At 42.0% G+C, this 18,377-nt stretch overlaps 1 protein-coding gene across 1 annotated transcript in view; it reads right to left on the bottom strand.

Moving 5' to 3' along the window:
* DISC1 (DISC1 scaffold protein) overlaps positions 1–18,377 on the bottom strand; it is a 214,368-nt gene that overhangs the window by 109,015 nt on the left and 86,976 nt on the right. The window contains exons 7-8 of the mRNA XM_068395951.1: positions 14,343–14,397; positions 9,730–9,832 (exon numbers count right to left, since the gene is read on the bottom strand). Of these exons, the coding sequence (XP_068252052.1) occupies positions 9,730–9,832; positions 14,343–14,397 (158 nt within the window). The remainder of the gene's footprint in view (positions 1–9,729; positions 9,833–14,342; positions 14,398–18,377) is intronic.

Consider the following 18,377-nt stretch of genomic DNA (forward strand, 5'->3'; position numbering starts at 1 on the left):
TATTCAGCTACTCACAAAGAAAAGAGAAAAAGCTAAAAATATGACAGAAATGTAAGATTTTGGAAGCACTGCCAGTGTGTTTTCACCTCTGAAAAAAACAAACAGCAAAAGAGGGACAGTCTACCACCTCCTGAAACATTTTACAGAATTCCAGCATATTTGAATCACAATTATTATTTTTAAGCAATAATACGTGCCAACACTTTTATGAAGCATAATGCAACTGAACGATTGATGTGATCCTGAAAGGTAGAGTAAGAAAATCCATCTAGAAGCAGGTGAGAGACCCCACAGACAGATATTTGGAGGAGGAATTCTCTGCCACAGGAAGCCTCTTGTAGGTGACTCAATCAGTCACCACAGAGCAACCCAGGAATCCAAAAAAAAAAAATGGGGGGGCGCAAAAAAGCCAACAACAATAAAATTTTAAATCAGTAATAACAACTCAAAGGCTCAAGTGAAAATTATCAATGAGAAAAGGCACAAAAACCCTGAAGAAGGCGGCAGAAGTTTGGAAGATGGCAATTCAGCAATACTGAGACCGAACCTGTTCCAAAGAGCAATAGCTACTGGTGACTGCCGGGCCACCAGATGTTCTCAAGTGCCTGCACTAGGGGTGACAAGTACAGCCCAGGAGCAGGTTAGTCCCAGAAATTTACTATGTGCATTAGCCAATAAACAGTTGTTGCAAGTCACATAACATCATAGTAAAGGACGTCCAACTGAATGTGACTCCAAGGCTCAAGGGTCACCCAACAGCACAGACACGTGTGCACACAGGCATCACTACATAATCACTTCCCCCTCCCTCATAGCTCCCACTCACCTTATGCCTTTCAATCTGTGGTTCTTTTACATCTTCCCTCTCTCCTGCCTTTGCCTCCACTCACTACCACTATGCCAGTGGAGAGGAAGGGACATGCCGAGCCCAGGCCTGATCTCCATGATCTTGAGGGCTGCATGAAACCATCAACCCCCTTTTAACCAACCAGGCTAGGAAAGAAAACCAGAGAAGGATCAGGGAGAGAAATATTCATGCCACCCAGTTCAGGCACCAGCAGTGAATGCATTGAGGTTCAGAGGTTTGTCACCTTGGCCCCCTGGACAGTCAGCAGAAAGAGGAACATCACTGCCCCCTTCCACAGACTGCACAGGGGTTTTCTCACGTCCCCTCCAGACCACAGCACAGGCTTTCCATGCAGTGAGAGCGACTACCCCTCACAGCTCTCCCCATCTAACATTTCTCCCTTGAGCACAAAACCCCAGAAAAGGAGCTGCCAAAGAGATTACTTGACCTTCTCTCCTGCTCCAGTGACAGCAGCTTAGGTAACACGAGAGAAAAAGAGTAAGCTGTTACATGACTGACTTCTGCAACAGAAGCAATGATTTTCTGCTGTCTGGTCACATATCATGCTGGAACTTGAGCTACAACAAATTCTCCTTGAAGATCACTGAAAGCCAGTAACATCCAGCAGTCTCATTTGGAAATGAGATAAAAAGACAAATAGCATAGCAGTCTGAGGTCTGCATGACTACTTGAGAGTTGGTTTGGGGGGCTCATTGGCATTGTTTTTTAAATGAGTGAATAGTCTTGCCAAAAAGTACACCACTTGCACCAATAAATTACGGGAAATTTTACTTCACGGACCGTAAAGCGACTGTTGTGGGAAGACATACCAATACACAGTATTGTATGCTGGGGCCAGATATTGTGATACAGGCATGAAAAAGAATGAATCTCAATAAGCCTCTGAGCCATCAACCTAGACTGCTGCTGGAAGGAAGAAACTGAAAATGAGGAACCAGCTACATCATCTGACAAGACACAGACCTCTATCAGACTCCAATTCACCAAAAAACTAAGCTTTCATGAGAAAGCACAGAGAGGCACTGGTATTTTTGCCTCCATGACTAGCCGAGTTCTCCAGCTGTTACCAAACAACAGTTCTTAGAAACAGGAAAGACAGAAAAACCAGGAGCACCATTGCCTTCCAATGAAAGACAGACTAAGAGCTGTATGTAGTGTGCCTGTGGAAGATCTCAACATCATGTTGAGAACTTCATGCCCGTACATATTTCTGCATGAAGTGACAGTATACAGCACAGGCATGAAAACAAGACACCCACATTACCAAAACACACAGATGTATGGCTGAAAACATCTTTCAGCCTGCACTAGCACCTTCCAGCCTGACTGCTCTGTCCCCTCTCTAGCATACTGACTCCCAACAGGAATGCTTAGCACCAAAGCTGGAAGGCTGGGGGCTTTTTTGTCACAGTTGCTTTCTGAGCCATGCAGAACTTGCCCTAAATGAGCATCAAAGAGCAGGCAAAGAGGCAAAAGGGTCAGCGTTAAGTTTTGTGAAAATATGCTATCTAGTATTTATGTCATGCTATTCATACACTACGCTTTTACGTTGAAATAAGGAAAAATCTCTTTTCATTGTACTGCAGGAAATCATCCCACAACAGTATTTCCAATCTGCTCCCACTTGCAGGTACTTAATGCGACAGAAATAATGCTAATTATAGGATGGTGACACAAGATCTCTTACTGGTATAGAGAGCTTTAAGATCAGAAGCACTTTTTTTTTTTAGCTACTCACAAGTCACCTCATTCATAGAATCACAGAATGGTTTGGGTTGGAAGGGACCTTAAAGATCATCTAGTTCCAACCCCCCTGCCACAGGCAGGGACACCTTTCCACTACACCAGGTTGCTCAAAGCCCCATCCAACCTGGCCTTAAACATTGTCAGGGAGGGGGCAGCCACAGCTTCTCTGGGCAACCTGTTCCAGTGTCTCACTACCCTCACAGTAAAGAATTTCTTCCTAAGATCTAATCTAACTCTACCCTCTTTCAGTTTAAAACCATTACACCTCATCCTATCACTACGTGCCCTTGTAAAAAGCCCCACTTTCCTGTAGGCCCCCTTCAGATACTGGAAGGCTGCTATAAGGTCTCCCCGGAGCCTTCTCTTCTCCAGGCTGAACAGCCCCAACTCTCTCAGCCTGTCTTCATAGGAGAGGTGCTCCAGCCCTCTGATCATCTTTATGGCCCTCCTCTGGACTCACTCCAACAGCTCCATGTCCTTCTTACGTTGGGGGTCCCAGAGCTGGACACATTACTCCAGGTGGGGTCTCATGAGAGCGGAGCAGAAGGGCAGAATCACCTCCCTCAACCTGCTGGCCATGCTGCCTTTGATGCAGCCCAGGATATGGTTGGCCTTCTGGGCTGCAAGCACACATTGCTGGCTCATGTTGAGCTTCTCATCAACCATCACCCCCAAGTCCTTCTCCTCAGGGCTGCTCTCAATCCATTCTCTGCCCAGCCTGTATTTGTGCTTGGGATTGCCCCGACCCACCTGCAGGACCTTGCACTTGGCCTCGTTGAACTTCATGTGGTTTGCACAGGCCCAGCTCTCAAGCCTGTCAAGGTCCCTCTGGATGGCATCCCTTCCCTCCAGCGTGTCGACTGCACCGCACAGCTTGGTGTCGTCGGCAAACTTGCTGAGGGCGCACTCAATCCCAGTGTCACGTCGCCAACAAAGATGTTAAACAGGACCGGTCCCAATACCGACCCCTGAGGAACACCACTCGTCACTGGTCTCCACTTGGACATCGAGCCGTTGACCGTAACTCTTTGAGTGTGACCATCCAGCCAATTCCTTATCCACCGAGTGATCCATCCATCAGGTCCATGTCTTTTCAATTTAGAGACAAGGATGTCGTGCAGGACAGTGTCAAATGCTTTGCACAAGTCCAGGTAGATGACATCAGTCGCTCTTCCCCTATCCACCAGTGCTGTAATCCCGTCGTAGAAGGCCACCAAATTTGTCAGGCATGATTTGCCCTTAGTGAAGCCATGTTGGCTGTCAACAATCACCTCCTTGATTTCCATGTGCCTCAGTATAGGTTCCAGGAGGATCTGCTCCATGATCTTGCCAGGCACAGAGGTGAGACTGACTGGCCTGTAGTTCCCGGGGTCTTCCTTTTTTCCCTTCTTGAAGACTGGGGCTATGTTTCCCCTTTTCCAGTCAGTGGGAACTTCACCAGACTGCCACGACTTCTCAAAAATCATAGATAGGGGCTTAGCAACTTCATCTGCCAGTTCCCTCAGGACCCATGGATGCACCTCATCAGGTCCGATGGACTTGTGCACCTTCAGGTTCATTAGATGGCCTTGAACCTGATCTGCTTCCTACAGTGGGCGGTTCTTCATCCTTCCAGTCCCTGCCTCTGCCTTCTGCAACTTGGGTGGTGAGGCTAGAGCACTTGCTGGTGAACTGAGGCAAAAAAAAATCACTGAGTACCTCGGACTCCTCCATATCCCGGCTAACAAGGTCTCCCATTTCCTTCCAGAGAGGGCCCACATTTTCCCTAGTCTTCCTTTTATCACTGACTTACCTACAGAAGCGTTTCTTCTTGTCCTTGACATTCCTGGCCAGATGTAATTCTATCAGGGCTTTAGCTTTCTGAACATGCTCCCTGGCTGCTCAGACAATTTCCCTGTATTCCTCCCAGGCTACCTGCCCTTGCTTCCACCCTCTGTAGGCTTCCTTCTTGTGCCTGAGTTTATCCAGGAGCTCCTTGTTCATCCATGCAGGCCTCCTGGCGTCTTTGCCTGCCTTCTTTGTCGGGATGCATCGCTCCTGAGCCTGGAGGAGGTGGTCCTTGAATGCTAACCAACTTTCTTGGGCCCCTCTTCCCTCCAGGGCTTTATCCCAAGGAACTCTAGCAAGCAGGTCCCTGAAGAGGCCAAAGTCTGCTCTCCTGAAGTCCAGGGTGGTGAGCTGGCTGCGCACCCTCCTTGCTGCCCTATGGATCTTGAACTCCACCATTTCATGGTTGCTGCAGCCAAGGCGGCCCTTGAGCTTCACGTCCCACACCAGCCCCTCCTTGTTGGTGAGAACAAGGTCCAGCATGGCTCTTCTCCTCGTCGGCTCCTCTATCACTTGGAGAAGGAAGTTGTCATCCATGCATTCCAGGAACCTCCTGGATTGCTTGTGCCCAGCTGTGTTGTCTTCCAACAGATATTGGGTGGTTGAAGTCCTCCATGAGGACCAGAGCCTGTGAAGGTGAGGCTACACCTATCTGTCTGTAGAGGGCCTCATCCACTCGGTCTTCCTGGTCAGGTGGCCTGTAGCAGACTCCCACTATAACGTCTCCCATCCCTGCCTTCCCTTTAATCCTGACCCATAAGCTCTCCGTCAGCTCCTCCTCCATCCCCAGACAGAGCTCCATGCACTCAAACTGGTGCTTGACGTAGAGGGCAACACCCCCTCCTCATCTCCCCTGCCTGTCCTTCTTAAAAAGCCTGTATCCCTCCATTCCAATGCTCCAGTCATTAGAGCCATCCCACCATGTCTCTGTGATGCCAATAAGGTCGTAGCCTTGCAGGTATGCACACGTCTCTAGCTCATCTTGGTTGTTCCCCATACTCTGTGCATTTGCATAGAGGCATTTCATTCAGGCCCCTGACGAATCTGACTTACTACCTGAAATTCCTTTCTGCTGCTCTTCCAGTGCTCTCCTGGTGACCTGCCATCCTCCTCCAGTCTCTGGGCACCTATTGCTAGCCCTGGCATCAGACTGGCTGAATTGGGATGGACTGAGGATCCCCTCCCCCGGCAAATCTAGTTTAAAGCCCTCTTTACCAGCTTGGCTAACCTATGACCCAAGATGCTCTTCCCCTTCTCTGATAGATGGACCCCACCAGCTGCCAGTAGACCACGTTTCTCAAAGTGAGTCCCATGGTCTAAGTAGCCAAACCCCTGGCTGTGGCACCGGTCCTGTAGCCATGTATTGATTTGCCTAATTCAACTGTCCCTTTTATTCCCCTTCCCTTTGACCGGGAGGATTGATGAGAAAACTACCTGGGCCAGAGAGTCCTTTGCCACTGCTCCCAGGGCTCTGTAGTCCTCCTTGATATGCCTTGGACTGCTCCTGGCTGTATCACTCATTTTAACTTCTGTATTTGGATCTAATTTGTATTTGCAAAGACGTAAGGAAAGTTAACGACATGCATTTCATCGATAACTACAAAAAAAAATTCATGCTAAATAGACACACAATGCTAACAGAAAGAACAGAGTATCATGTACTGCCACGTTCTTCCCATAACTGACGATAAAATTTTTCTAAGCATGTTAAGAGCTACTGTAAGAAGCAACTGTTACAATAATCACCTGAAGGTTTCTACACATTGACTTTAAGGTATTTTGTTTTAACAAAAAAAAATCTGCTAGATGCTAAACCATAAGATTTCATCGATAAGTATTTACAAATGTGTATGTCAACAGTAACATCTCATGCAATCAGGTGTACTTGTTAGCTGTAATCAGCTATAGCTACTGACTTTAAAAATGTGAACAATATAATAAGATTCTACTAATTATGTTTGGAGAAAAATTCTGGTTTAGCATCTCAGGAGTATTAACTGCAAGTTATTTGTCACAACAGGCAAATGCCAATCAGCAGTAAGGGAGTTGTTGATATAAAGGATCTGAATTGGACTGTTGATAGAAATACCTCTTGGACATTGAATTATGGGCTTTTTTTTTTTCTCCCCCCATACGAAATTTCACTGGTATTCAATTAATGTACTGTATTTATTCTACGGCCTTCAATAATCCAAAGATTCACAAACCTTCTTTCTTTATCCTCCAAATTTAATTTTACACTTCTTCCAAGGACAAAATAATAGGGAGATGTTTATTTACGTAGCATTGTCTCTTATGTCTTTACAGTATCGTTTACTGTAGTCTTAAAATCCAAGGTATTGTATTGACAGGATTAACAGAATTGTTATGCTTACATTGCATTTATTGTGGTATTCTCCTCTCAAAACAAGGCTGACTATATTCATACATTTTCTGGTGCAAATACACCAATACTGTAAATCAACGTGTTTGGAACAGAAAGTACAGTTCACATAGATGAATGTTGTCTGAAGCTAGCAAGGCTGCCATCACAGGCTGAGATATATATCACACTTTCCAAGTCCCTCATGAAGTCCTCACATGTAAGCTCGGAAAATTAATGTATCACTTAACTATATTCTTAAGCTCATCTAACTTAACTTTTGGGATACATGAATCCAGATGTGCGCAACTGCATTCAGTTACCTTCTTGCTTTGACACTGTTCCAAAATCACTTAACTCTGACTGCTTCCTCAAGGAAAATGCCACGTTAAACAAAAACGATGCAACATCTGCTTAGAGAAAAACAGTTGTTCTCAGTATCCATTAGTACTGTTATTTGAGGAAATTCTTTGAATGAATAGTCTAACTACTACAGAAAAAAAAAAGCAGAAATAACAGATATTTATCCCTGCCTGATGCTTCCAGGGTAAATGAAAGCCTCTAACTATGACCACCAAACTTTATTATTACTGTATTTTTTTAACATATACCATAATTCCCTTTTAAGTTCATGCTATCTCAAGGCTGTCCTTAAACAATTGCATATTATCCAATTGAAGATTCTCCCACCTTCTAACGATTTAATATATCCAGGCTGTTCATTAACATTCTGTTAGCTGCCTCACAGTTCAGAGGATATGTACATACAGTATATTGCTTAAATTTTAAACAGTATTTAAAAGGTTAAGACCTGCTTCTTAACTATGCCTTATTTAAGAGGCATCATTCATTTATGCGTAACACAGGAATACATATAAACGGAACAATTCAGCCTTCTCTATATTATCCACTGCTCACTGTTTTTGCCTTGTTAAGTAAAAAAAAAAAAAAAAGACAGCTATTTTTATCTCTTCTTTTCTCTTCTCCATTTACCAAATCTTTTCTTCCTTACTTGCTTCTCTGCTAGCTGCAATTCATTCTGCATCCTGGTTTTTCTGATTTTATCACTTCACACTCTAAGACTAAAATATTTCAATTTTTTTCAGAATTTAAAATTTTTTTTTTTTTTACTTTCAGGTCTTCAGAGAGCTATTCTTTTTATTCCTGTATTTCCCCTGTATCCTCTGCATACTACTCTGCATTTAACATAAACAAGTGCCATCACATCAACTAAATGTATCCATATCTTACAATGAGGTATAGAAATTACAGTATCCACTGTCACCAAATTACCTTTGGTTCTTGATTTTCAACCAGTTCACTCCAGAATTTTGTCCTAGTAGCAACTTGGGATTGTACCACTCACAGTCATTGAAATTCCCTGAAGTAAGAGTTTTTCAGAGCAAAAATAAAAAAAGAAACAGCGCTTCTTATCAGTACTAAGAAATAGCACCGATACTTCTTAAAAAGCATAGAAAGGCAATCATAGTCGCAGTACTGTGAAAACAGTTTATAGAAACACCAGCATTAAATTGCCTTTTGAATTAATTCCTGAAACAAACAACCTCTTTTAAGAGATAACAAGTATTTAGTCATGAATGTTTTGGAAATCATCCTCAAGTTGTCATTTACTCTCTCAAAGTGTCAGACTAAGGTACATCTTTTCTGGCCAACTGCTTCCTGCTGGCAGCATGAGGCAGCTGCACTTCCAGTTTACGGGCTATTGTGTTCTCAGGAAAGTCACAAAATGGCTGCTGAAAACTTTGACTCCGTTTCTAAAAGCAAGAAAGTTACCTACATTCAAACAGCCCACAGGCAGTGAAGGGTGATTGCTCAGCTTACCTCTCGCAGGTGGACAAAGAGAAATAGAGAGGGTTTCCATTTCAAAAAGGTGTTACAAGAAACAAGGAAATTGAGCATGCTCAGCACCAATACAAGATCTGGTCCTTAATTTCCTTTAAGATTTTGCTCAAGCCTGACCTTATTCACTTCTGGCAAACAAAGCATGTGACACTGCACAAAGTTTCATTTTAAAATAATTCCTGTGTGCCAGTACTAGATTCTTGTATCTAATTGAGAAGGTAAATCACCAACACATAGCTGCAACATGTTGCCTTGACACTTATTAAAAACCCTCTAGCCTTTCTTTACTCAGTGTAACACTGGAAAAATACTTGTACCCAAGTCTACATTCCCTCCTATTCAGCTTCCTCTCCGAGGCAGGTGTCTAGCAAAGAGACACCTACTTATGCATCTGCAAACAATCTGCTGAATTAGAAAACCCACCTCTTCAGGCTTAAGAGACACATCTGTGCTTTGCCTTTTTTCCTTAGTGAACAGTGCACTAATCTCAAATAAGTGTCATGTAAAGCTGTTATGTATCAGACTCTGTAATCAGATTTCAATGTTTTACTGGTTGTAAATAACATGCACTAGCACTCCAAGGACCAAATTGCTCTTTTGCTGCCAACATTAGTTGTTTAACGACCTGAACAGTAGAAGCTGCCAATTATTGTATTCCATTTTAAAGTGTCATTTAAAGCCACACTTGTAATTATTATACCTTTGTTGTAAATTTATGCTCTTAGCTACCGAGAGCTCTAGGCATATAACTTGTAAGGTCCAGGAACAGCTATTGATACTTATTTATCAATTTCACCCATGGAAAAATATAATGGTTTTTGCATGTTTACTGCCTACCACACAGCATCCGCTTCGCCAGTAGTTTCCAACCGTGGAGAGAGGCCTGATGTACCTCACATAAGGCATGACACAGCCTGGTTCTGCCAGACCTACCATAACTTCAAGGGATCTGAACAAGTGCACATCAATGACTTTTCCTAAGAAGTCTCAGCTATGAAACAGTCAACAACTGCTCTAACGCACCACTCATCAGTGTTAGTCTCTCTCATCCCTTAAAACTTACCTGAAACAGCCAGCCTTTTGGCTTCAAGTAGAGGTGGTAGTTGAGTCTCAATATCACTCACTTTCCTCCTCAAAGTACTGCAGAGTTTCTGACTCGTACAAACCTAGATTGAGGCAGACAGTCATGATATAGAATTCATTCATGTAAAAGTGTAAGGCAATTTAAATGAGGCTTCAAATGTTCTTGGTTTACAGACACAACATAACATCCTACAGCAAGGTGAAGAACCTTAATAAAAAAGTGATGTCTTTACAGAAATACCCAACGTGACTCAAAATTTCCAGGTTTTGCCACATATCCTATTATAAAAATAGGGAACAGTGTTAGCATTAGCTACCCGCATGAGAGAGGACACGTTTCACTACTAGATACTGAGGCTGCACATAGAAGAAAGGCCATCTTATGAATTCTGTACAATTTCAGCATTAACAGTGATGCCTGGAGTGAAGTGTAAATAAGCCAACGTTTGGAGTTTAAGAATTTCATAACACAGAATGTACAGTGATTTTTATACAAAATATACTGTGCCGCACATCTTAACTGAAAAAAGGCAAAGCAGCCATCATTAATTATCTCCACAGGCAATAAATAAGGCTCTACCAGCTCAATGCTGTACTTTGTTTCACAATCAGGACACACAGCTGTCTGGGGTTCAAGTTTCTGACTTCTCCTCCCTCTCCTTTTTATCTTTTTAAGTACAAGTTCCTTCAGCAATGAATCAGGACTGGTATTAAAAACATGGAGAGAGACAGAAGAAAAAAGAAGGAAGTTCAACTGTTTCTGTACTGTACATTTAAGTGTAAATTACCACCTCAGAAGGACCTTATACAGCATATGCAATTCATACAACTCCCACATATTCAAAAAAAGTTGGTTCTTACTCTGTATTGCATCATTTGTGAAGGAAAGCAAAATGAACAAACAGAAAAATCCCTCATCAAGCTAAGGCAAATCTCTTATTCTGAAGGCAGAAATCAAACACTTGCTTAAAATCGTAGCTGACACTTGAGAAAACACTGCATTCATTGGAACCAAGGGTAAAGCAATAGTCAAGAGAGGCACAGTCAATTGTGAAGAGATGAGATGTGAAATGAAATCTCCAGAGGAAAGTCTCCCTGCCCCCCTAGACCTTTTTCCCCCCCTCAAAAACAAGCGTATGTACCATGCTTATTAACAGAAGTACAGCTACCACTTCGCTTTTTAAGAGCAAAAGCCTTACAGCTCTAATGATTTACCCATTTGTACAATTAAAGTATAATAATTCAGATATGATACTAACTGTAAATCCTTTTAAATGGATAATACCCTCTTGCTTTAGCTGAGAGCACCTTTTAACCATAAATGGGTCATATTTTTTTGAGTCAACAGAACTATCCTCCAAGCAGTAACCGTTACTATCTAAAGACTTCAGAATCTTCCCATTAATTTAAACACACGTATATCTCATCGCTTCTGCACGTATTATAATTTTTCAGTTCCCAGATATTTCACTTTGTTTCAGTAATTCCTTCTATGTGACTTGCCTACTAATTCACTTAAAATGTTTTTAAAAACCCAAACCTGTCATAGGTGAATAAATGTGCCCAAAGAACCCAAAGGCCATTTCTGTCTCACATCTCCAGAACAAATCTGAAAGTTTTTAATGACTTCTTTCTAAGAAGCACTCTCTCTTTAGGGGTACTGAATGGCTCGGTGAATCGCAATTAGATGGGGAATCTTTCAGCTCCAGGAAAACTGCATGAATATATCCCATGCTGGTAGTAACTTAAAGTCATTACCAGTAGACAGCTGTTTGGCAATTATGCAAAATAAGCTGGGAGGTTTAATCAGTTTCTAGTGAACACTGTCCACTTTGTAAGCACTACTGTCAGAAAGAAGCTCGCTGGCACTCTTTATTAACGGATCAAAATGCAGGGACCAGAGGCTGAAAAGAAGTTCCTCTAGCTCGCAGAGATGATTCTTCTGGAACAAGAGATAAGTACATTACCAAACCTCTGCTTGTATCTATGTCACGTGTATTCTGTAGATAAATGAACAACATTAATCTTCAGAGCCATCACACGGCATAGTTTGACAAAACTAAATGAGTGACTGGGAGAGGCTAAATAACATAACGTCTTCTAAACTAATAGCACTGCTTCTACGTTACATCAGTTCTACTCTACAAGCTCCAATTCTTTTCATTTTTTCCTAATCATTTTATCGTAATAACAGCTACCATTATTCGTTACTGTAGCTTATTCAGGCACTGAGGAAAGGTTATATCTTAGCTAACAAAGATGATGAACATTGACAAAGCCAGCGTCCTCCTTTGCTCCTGGGGAACGTGCCATTCTCGCCTAACCAGTCTGATAGCAAGCGCCTGTGCCTGTGGCCCCAGCAATGCCCTTTCCCTGTTCTCAGGGACCAGCTCTGCTGTAGTCCATGCACCAGCAAGCTCCAAGTCTAAAAAAAACTCCCTTTCAGTTTCAGGGAAGTTCTTTACAGCCAAATATTACTGTATCTATTTTAGAACCCTCTTCAGTGCTTTGTGGGTTTTTTTTAAAGCAGACTTTCAAAAAAAAAAAAAAGCTCTTGTTTAGGAATATACCTTCCAAATCTGTGCTCAGACACAAACATTACTCAAAAAAGCAGTCTGCTGAAACCAGTAGGATGCTCGTTAGCAAAGATATGTGGAATCAGGATGAAAAGCAGCAAAATATCAAAAGCAAATTTGCCCATTGTCATCCTCTTCCATCTTGCCAGTGTATGATGTTAATCTAAAGCAGCAGAAACAGGGACAAGGACACTTACTAAAGCACTGAAATTTACTCTTCCTCCAACCACCTCAAGAAAAAAAAAGTTTTGAGTAACCTTCATATTTCTTTACAACAGCACCTTGGAAAAGATAAATTCTCTTTACGCTGCCTGAAGGACAGCCCGCCTGGATCTCCCACACAGCACAATCTTGCCATTAGCAAAAGCAGATATTAATTTCTCAAGGAAGATGGTGGATGAGGGAGATTGTTCCCTTCATTAACGGGCGAATCTTAGCTTTTGCAGCCTCAGCTGAAAACACCACAGATGAGGCAGAAAAGGCTATATAAATGCTAGTGGCAAAGGGGGAAAGAAAAGACCTTTAACAAAGTAGTGTTTTCCCCATACAACAAAAAGGTTTAAGAAACCAGCTCTATTCAGTTTGAGAAGAAAACAGGATGAGTTGATCTGAATAAATAAAATAATAAATGATTTGGAGGAGTCTCATGCTTTCTGTTCAGCTACTCTAATAAATAAAAGCCATCACAAATGAATGGCATGAAATTAAAATAATATTTTATCTATTGAATTTTTAAAGAAACAAACAAGCTGTAGAATTCTACCTCGCAAACTTCTCAATTGTTACCCAATGTTTCAGCTCTTATCGAAAAACTCTCTAGATACTACCGTTACAAAATAAAAATTCAAGAGGCACACGTTTTCAGGGGAAAAGGCAAAAACCTGTAACTTATGTTTTAGCTTGCAGATAGCTTTAAACAACACAACACTCTCATGTACCGAATGACTCATTAGGTCAATTACATTATTTTCCTTGATATTTTATTCATAGTCATTTGGAAAATACAGGGGGGAGCATCATGTTATAGTGGTCTACACTAATTTTTCCCAAGATGTGTGCATAAGCAAGGAACAGAGGAGAATAAACTCAAAATAAAGTAGGAGAGAAGGGTACTGAAATGCAGTCTTTAAATGGTCTTTTTAACAGTGCATGCTAAAAGGGTTGGTCAAGATGACTACGAAGAACAGATTATAAAGGATAAAATTTTCACTAATTTTGGTGAGCGATACTAGAGAAAGAACATGAAAAATAAACTTATTTCAGAGAATAAATTCATTACTGATCAAAACCCAGACATATTTTCCACTCCCTGTTCCATACAGACCTACATGAATTAGCTACAATAAATGGACCTTTCTTTTCTAGAGCAGTTCTGGAGCAAAGATGCTCTGTGGCTCACTGAGCCATTTTGAAATAAGAAGAAAACTTTAGTATTCTCTTTCTTGGAAGTAAGCCATGAGAAACAATATAATTAAAGGAAAAGTATTAACATCTCTGGTTAGAAACAAAAGGTATGCTAAATATGCCACATTACTTTTCTTTGTGTTTTTAAAGGGGGATGAGAATTAGATCACTAGTTTATTATTAGTGAAAGAGCAGGGAAAAGAAGTACTTGATTTATGCTCTTCCTTCACACCTACAAAATCAGTCAGCTAGGAAAGTAAGAGGCTCCATATTAAAAATGAAAACATTCAGCTGTGACCAGAGTTCACTTTTATTTCATGAAGCAAAGGAGTCTTCCTAAACGGAGACCGGCGAGAAGACTTATCACTAGTAAGCATAAGCCAAGAAACAACAGATCACTCCATCTGCTTCCTTAAGCATAATCTTTGTGCCCTGTCCAAATACAAGTTGGGGGGTTTTTTTGAGTGTATGTTTAAAAATACTTAACGTGCAAAATCTGTTTAGGAGAAACGCCACAAAACCAACTTTCTAAAACACAGACAATTTATTAAGACACAAGCTATTACCTGCTTCTCTAAATATTCTGAAGAACTGAAAATTGATGCATACTTACTTTGGCAGTAGTTTCTTTAATGGACATGCTGAACGATTGTTCTTTTTCCTGAAGGCTAGAAGGGATTAAAATAAAATAAAGTTGACCTCCTCTGCTCATCACGGTCTGCTACACAAGACACATTTTCATATGGAAGCACATAGCCTTTAAGATGACTCACACTAACACAAAAGAGCCAATACTAAGATAAAATCTGTATATTGGGTTTCAGTGTTGCCAGCGACTCATGAACATTTTTTTCCACCCAATTTCAACCCACTTAATCCTGTTTGTTTGCAAAACAGTTCATCCACTAGCTTTACAGTTCTTAATTAATGAGTTTATACACATTTTACTTACCATCTGAAACACAATTATCATTATTCATGTAACCATAATATCTTAAAAGTTCCCAGCAGCTTACAGGACTGGTGCTTTGCCAGGTTACCATCCAAACACCTAACACAAAGGTGTTTCTGACACAAAGAGTTTGCAGTTAACTATCCTCTTATAACCCAGTTTCCAACTCTGCCAGGAAAAGTTCCACTGCAGTCACTTGTTCTCACTGTAATTTTATATGAAATATCACTACTCAGTTTGTTTAGTTTAATAAAAACCTACACAATATTTTTACCAAATTGATTTAACAGTGGGCTGAAACTGAGGCATCGTTGATGTTTATATGAACAAATTCAAGGTTTTCTTCCACATATGAAAACGGGTGGATTTACTACTTTGATATTACTGAACATAATGTAAACCTGTGCCTTTGGTGAATAAATTCACAAGTTACGTTTTTAACATAAAGTTCAAAAATCCAAGTCAAATCAAGCATTAGGGGTTAGTATAGAGATTATTTTTGCAACTTTGATACTTCCCTCCCTCCTACTTAGCAGGCATACGCTTCTATACAGTGCTCAATTACTTTATGACATGCTATTTTCTTTTCCATCAGATACCTCAATTCAGTGTACATGCCAGTCAGCACTCCCCACCAGCAGCATTTCAATTCCTTTTAGCCGCTTTATAAAAATTGTACTTCTTTGACGACCTATCACTGATATTCTTCCTGAATAAAGAACTATTAATTTATTTCTGAGCTTTTCTTTAGTGTTCGGCACTGAAGTATCCAAACATTTCAGAAACATCTCTGGATTTATTTCAGTGATGCTCTCACAAGATAAGGCAGCATTGTATTCATTTTACAGGTGGAAGAAACACAAGTCACTGTTATTCAGAAAGCATGTTAAGGCTGAGTGCCCGTTTTGACACGCACACAGTCCCTGCTGCCCACCTCTACGCATTTCTGTTTTCTTTTGAGAACTTGCTCCTTCGTATTTTCCAAGCACAGCATTTACTAAGTCCTGTTTCAAGAGTCAGCATTTATTTAAGTCTGAACCCCAAAGCACACGAAGTTGGACTTACACTCAGTTACCGACCACCTACAGAAAGGCTGGCTGGACCATCTCGCCCAGCTGCACACAGGAGTGAGACAGCCTCAGAGGCAGATTTCAGCTGTCCAGCTAATCACATTAATGAGACAGCTATTTGCATTGCTTTCCCTAATGCCCTGCTTCATGATGCACACACCTTTTCAATCTACAGCCCAGCAAGGCCAGTCACCTCATTACCACCACAGCACGCGGGGGTCCCTCCAGCTCCAGATGAGGCAGGCCCCTCAGAAATAGCTCATGACAGTGTAAGTCAATGCCTGTGTAAGGCAACAAACAGAAATACAGCTGGCTAGCTGCGTAAAAGCGGTTTAACAACATTTCCCACATAACAGTGTCTAATTTCTCCCTTTTCTACAGCAATATATGGGCAAAACACAAAATATTACGTGTGTAATGATACCATTATCATCTTCATGCCTGCCTCTGGGCATAGCAAAGGGAATGAACTATTTAGCCATCTCTTTTCTCTGGCTCTGGAGCTCCCATTGACTTTCAGCATCTCCCACAATCGGCATCTGAGTTGGTCAAGTTATGTAAAAAAGAGCCAGGCTTTGTGTACAGATGCCAATGGGGAGCAGCAAGGCTGCGGTGTGTAATTGAATGAATAATGGGTGACTGACCCAATTGTTCCAAAACTGCCTTATAAAATTCAACTCTAAAGACTCAGGCCATAATAAAATGTAAAGTGCAGTTATAGCCAGAAGAACAACAGTACAAAGATGGCACCTCTATTTAACAAATCTCTTCCATGTGCCTTTCCTCTTATCTGTTTACTTTCCTCACAGAAACCTCCCCCAGGTTCATATGTTTCACTCCTCTGCAGAATTCACACAGCTAACAGGAAGCGAGATCATTTTTTAATTTCTTTTTAAACCATACATCCAAAACAGCATTACAAACTAATACCCAGTTGTAAAGTCCGTATTGCTAACAAGGATGCACAAGCCCATGTGGACTTTCAGGTCCAGGTGCTGAGTGGGAGAACACACCCTCTTTATACCCAGATTTCTTTTTTATGAACATCTATCTAGTCACTGAAAAAAAAAATAAGGATTCGCACACTGCCATTTCAATGACACCAGAACTGTAGTTTTAAGAAAATTTTGCAGAACTACAGTTTTAAGATCACTTTTTCCACCTGATGAGGTGCACCCAAGAGTGTTGAGAGAACTGGCTGATGTCATTGCTTTACCACCCTCCATCATTTTCGCAAGATCGTGGCAAACAGGAGAGGTGCCTGAGGACTGGAGGAAAGCCAATGTCACTCCAGTCTTCAAAAAAGGCAAGAAGGAAGATCCAGCAAACTACAGACCAGTCAGCCTCACCTCCATCCCTGGAAAAATGATGGAGCGGCTCATTCTGGAGGTCATCTCTAAGCACATGGAGGAGAATAAGGTTATCAGGAGTAGTCAGCATGGATTTACCAAGGGGAAATCATGCTTGACTAACCTGATAGCATTCTATGATGTCGTGACTGAATGGGTAGATGCAGGGAAACCAGTGGATGTAGTCTACCTTGACCTTAGCAAGGCGTTTGACACAGTTTCCCAGGACATCCTCGTGAGCAAACTCAGGAAGTGTGAGGTAGAAGAACAGACAGTGAGATGCATTAAGAACTGGCTACACAATAGAGCCCAAAGAGTGGTAATCAATGGTGCCAAGTCCAGCTGGAGACTTGTAACTAGTGGAGTCCCCCAAGGATCAGTGCTGGGTCCAGTCCTGTTCAACATCTTCATTAACAACCTTGATGAAGTTACAGAGTGTCTTCTCAGCAAGTTTGTTGATGATACGAAGCTGGGAGGTTTGGCTGATACACCTGAAGGCTGTGCAGCCATTCAGCATGATTTGGACAGACTGGAGAGCTGGGCAAAGAGGAACCTAATGAGGTTCAACAAGAATAAATGCAGAGTCCTGCACCTGGGAAGGAGTAATAAAATGCACTAGTACAGGCTAGGAGGCGATCTGCTGGAGAGCAGCTCCGTGGAGAAGGACCTCGGAGTCCTGGTGGACAACAAGTTATCCATGGGACAGCAATGTGCCCTTGTGGCCAAGAAGGCCAATGGTATCCTGGGGTGCATTAAGAAGAGTGTGTCCAGCAGATTGAGGGAGGTCCTCCTCCCCCTCTACTCTACCCTGGTGAGACCTCACCTGGAGTATTGTGTTCAGTTCTGAGCTCCCCAGTTCAAGAGGGACAAAGACCTACTGGAGAGAGTCCAACGGAGGGCTACGAGGATGATTAAGGGACTGGAACACCTGCCTTATGAGGAAAGGTTGAGAGACCTGGGGCTTTTTAGTCTGGAGAAGAGAAGACTGAGAGAGGATCTGATTAATGTGTATAAATATGAGGGCTGGGTGTCAAGAGGAAAGGTGCAACCTCTTTTCACTTGTGCCCTGTGATAGGACAAGGGGCAATGGATGCAAGTTAGGGCACAGGAAGTTCAACCTCAACATGAGGAGGAACTTCTTTACTGTAAGGGTTACAGAGCACTGGAACAAGCTCCCCAGAGAGGTTGTGGAGTCTCCTTCTCTGGAGACTTTCAAGACCCATCTGTATGCGTTCCTGTGTAACCTGCCCTAGATTGGTCCTGCTCTGGCAGAGGGG

The sequence above is a fragment of the Nyctibius grandis genome, chromosome 1 (genome assembly GCF_013368605.1).
Source record: "Nyctibius grandis isolate bNycGra1 chromosome 1, bNycGra1.pri, whole genome shotgun sequence".
Lineage (NCBI taxonomy): Eukaryota > Metazoa > Chordata > Aves > Nyctibiiformes > Nyctibiidae > Nyctibius > Nyctibius grandis.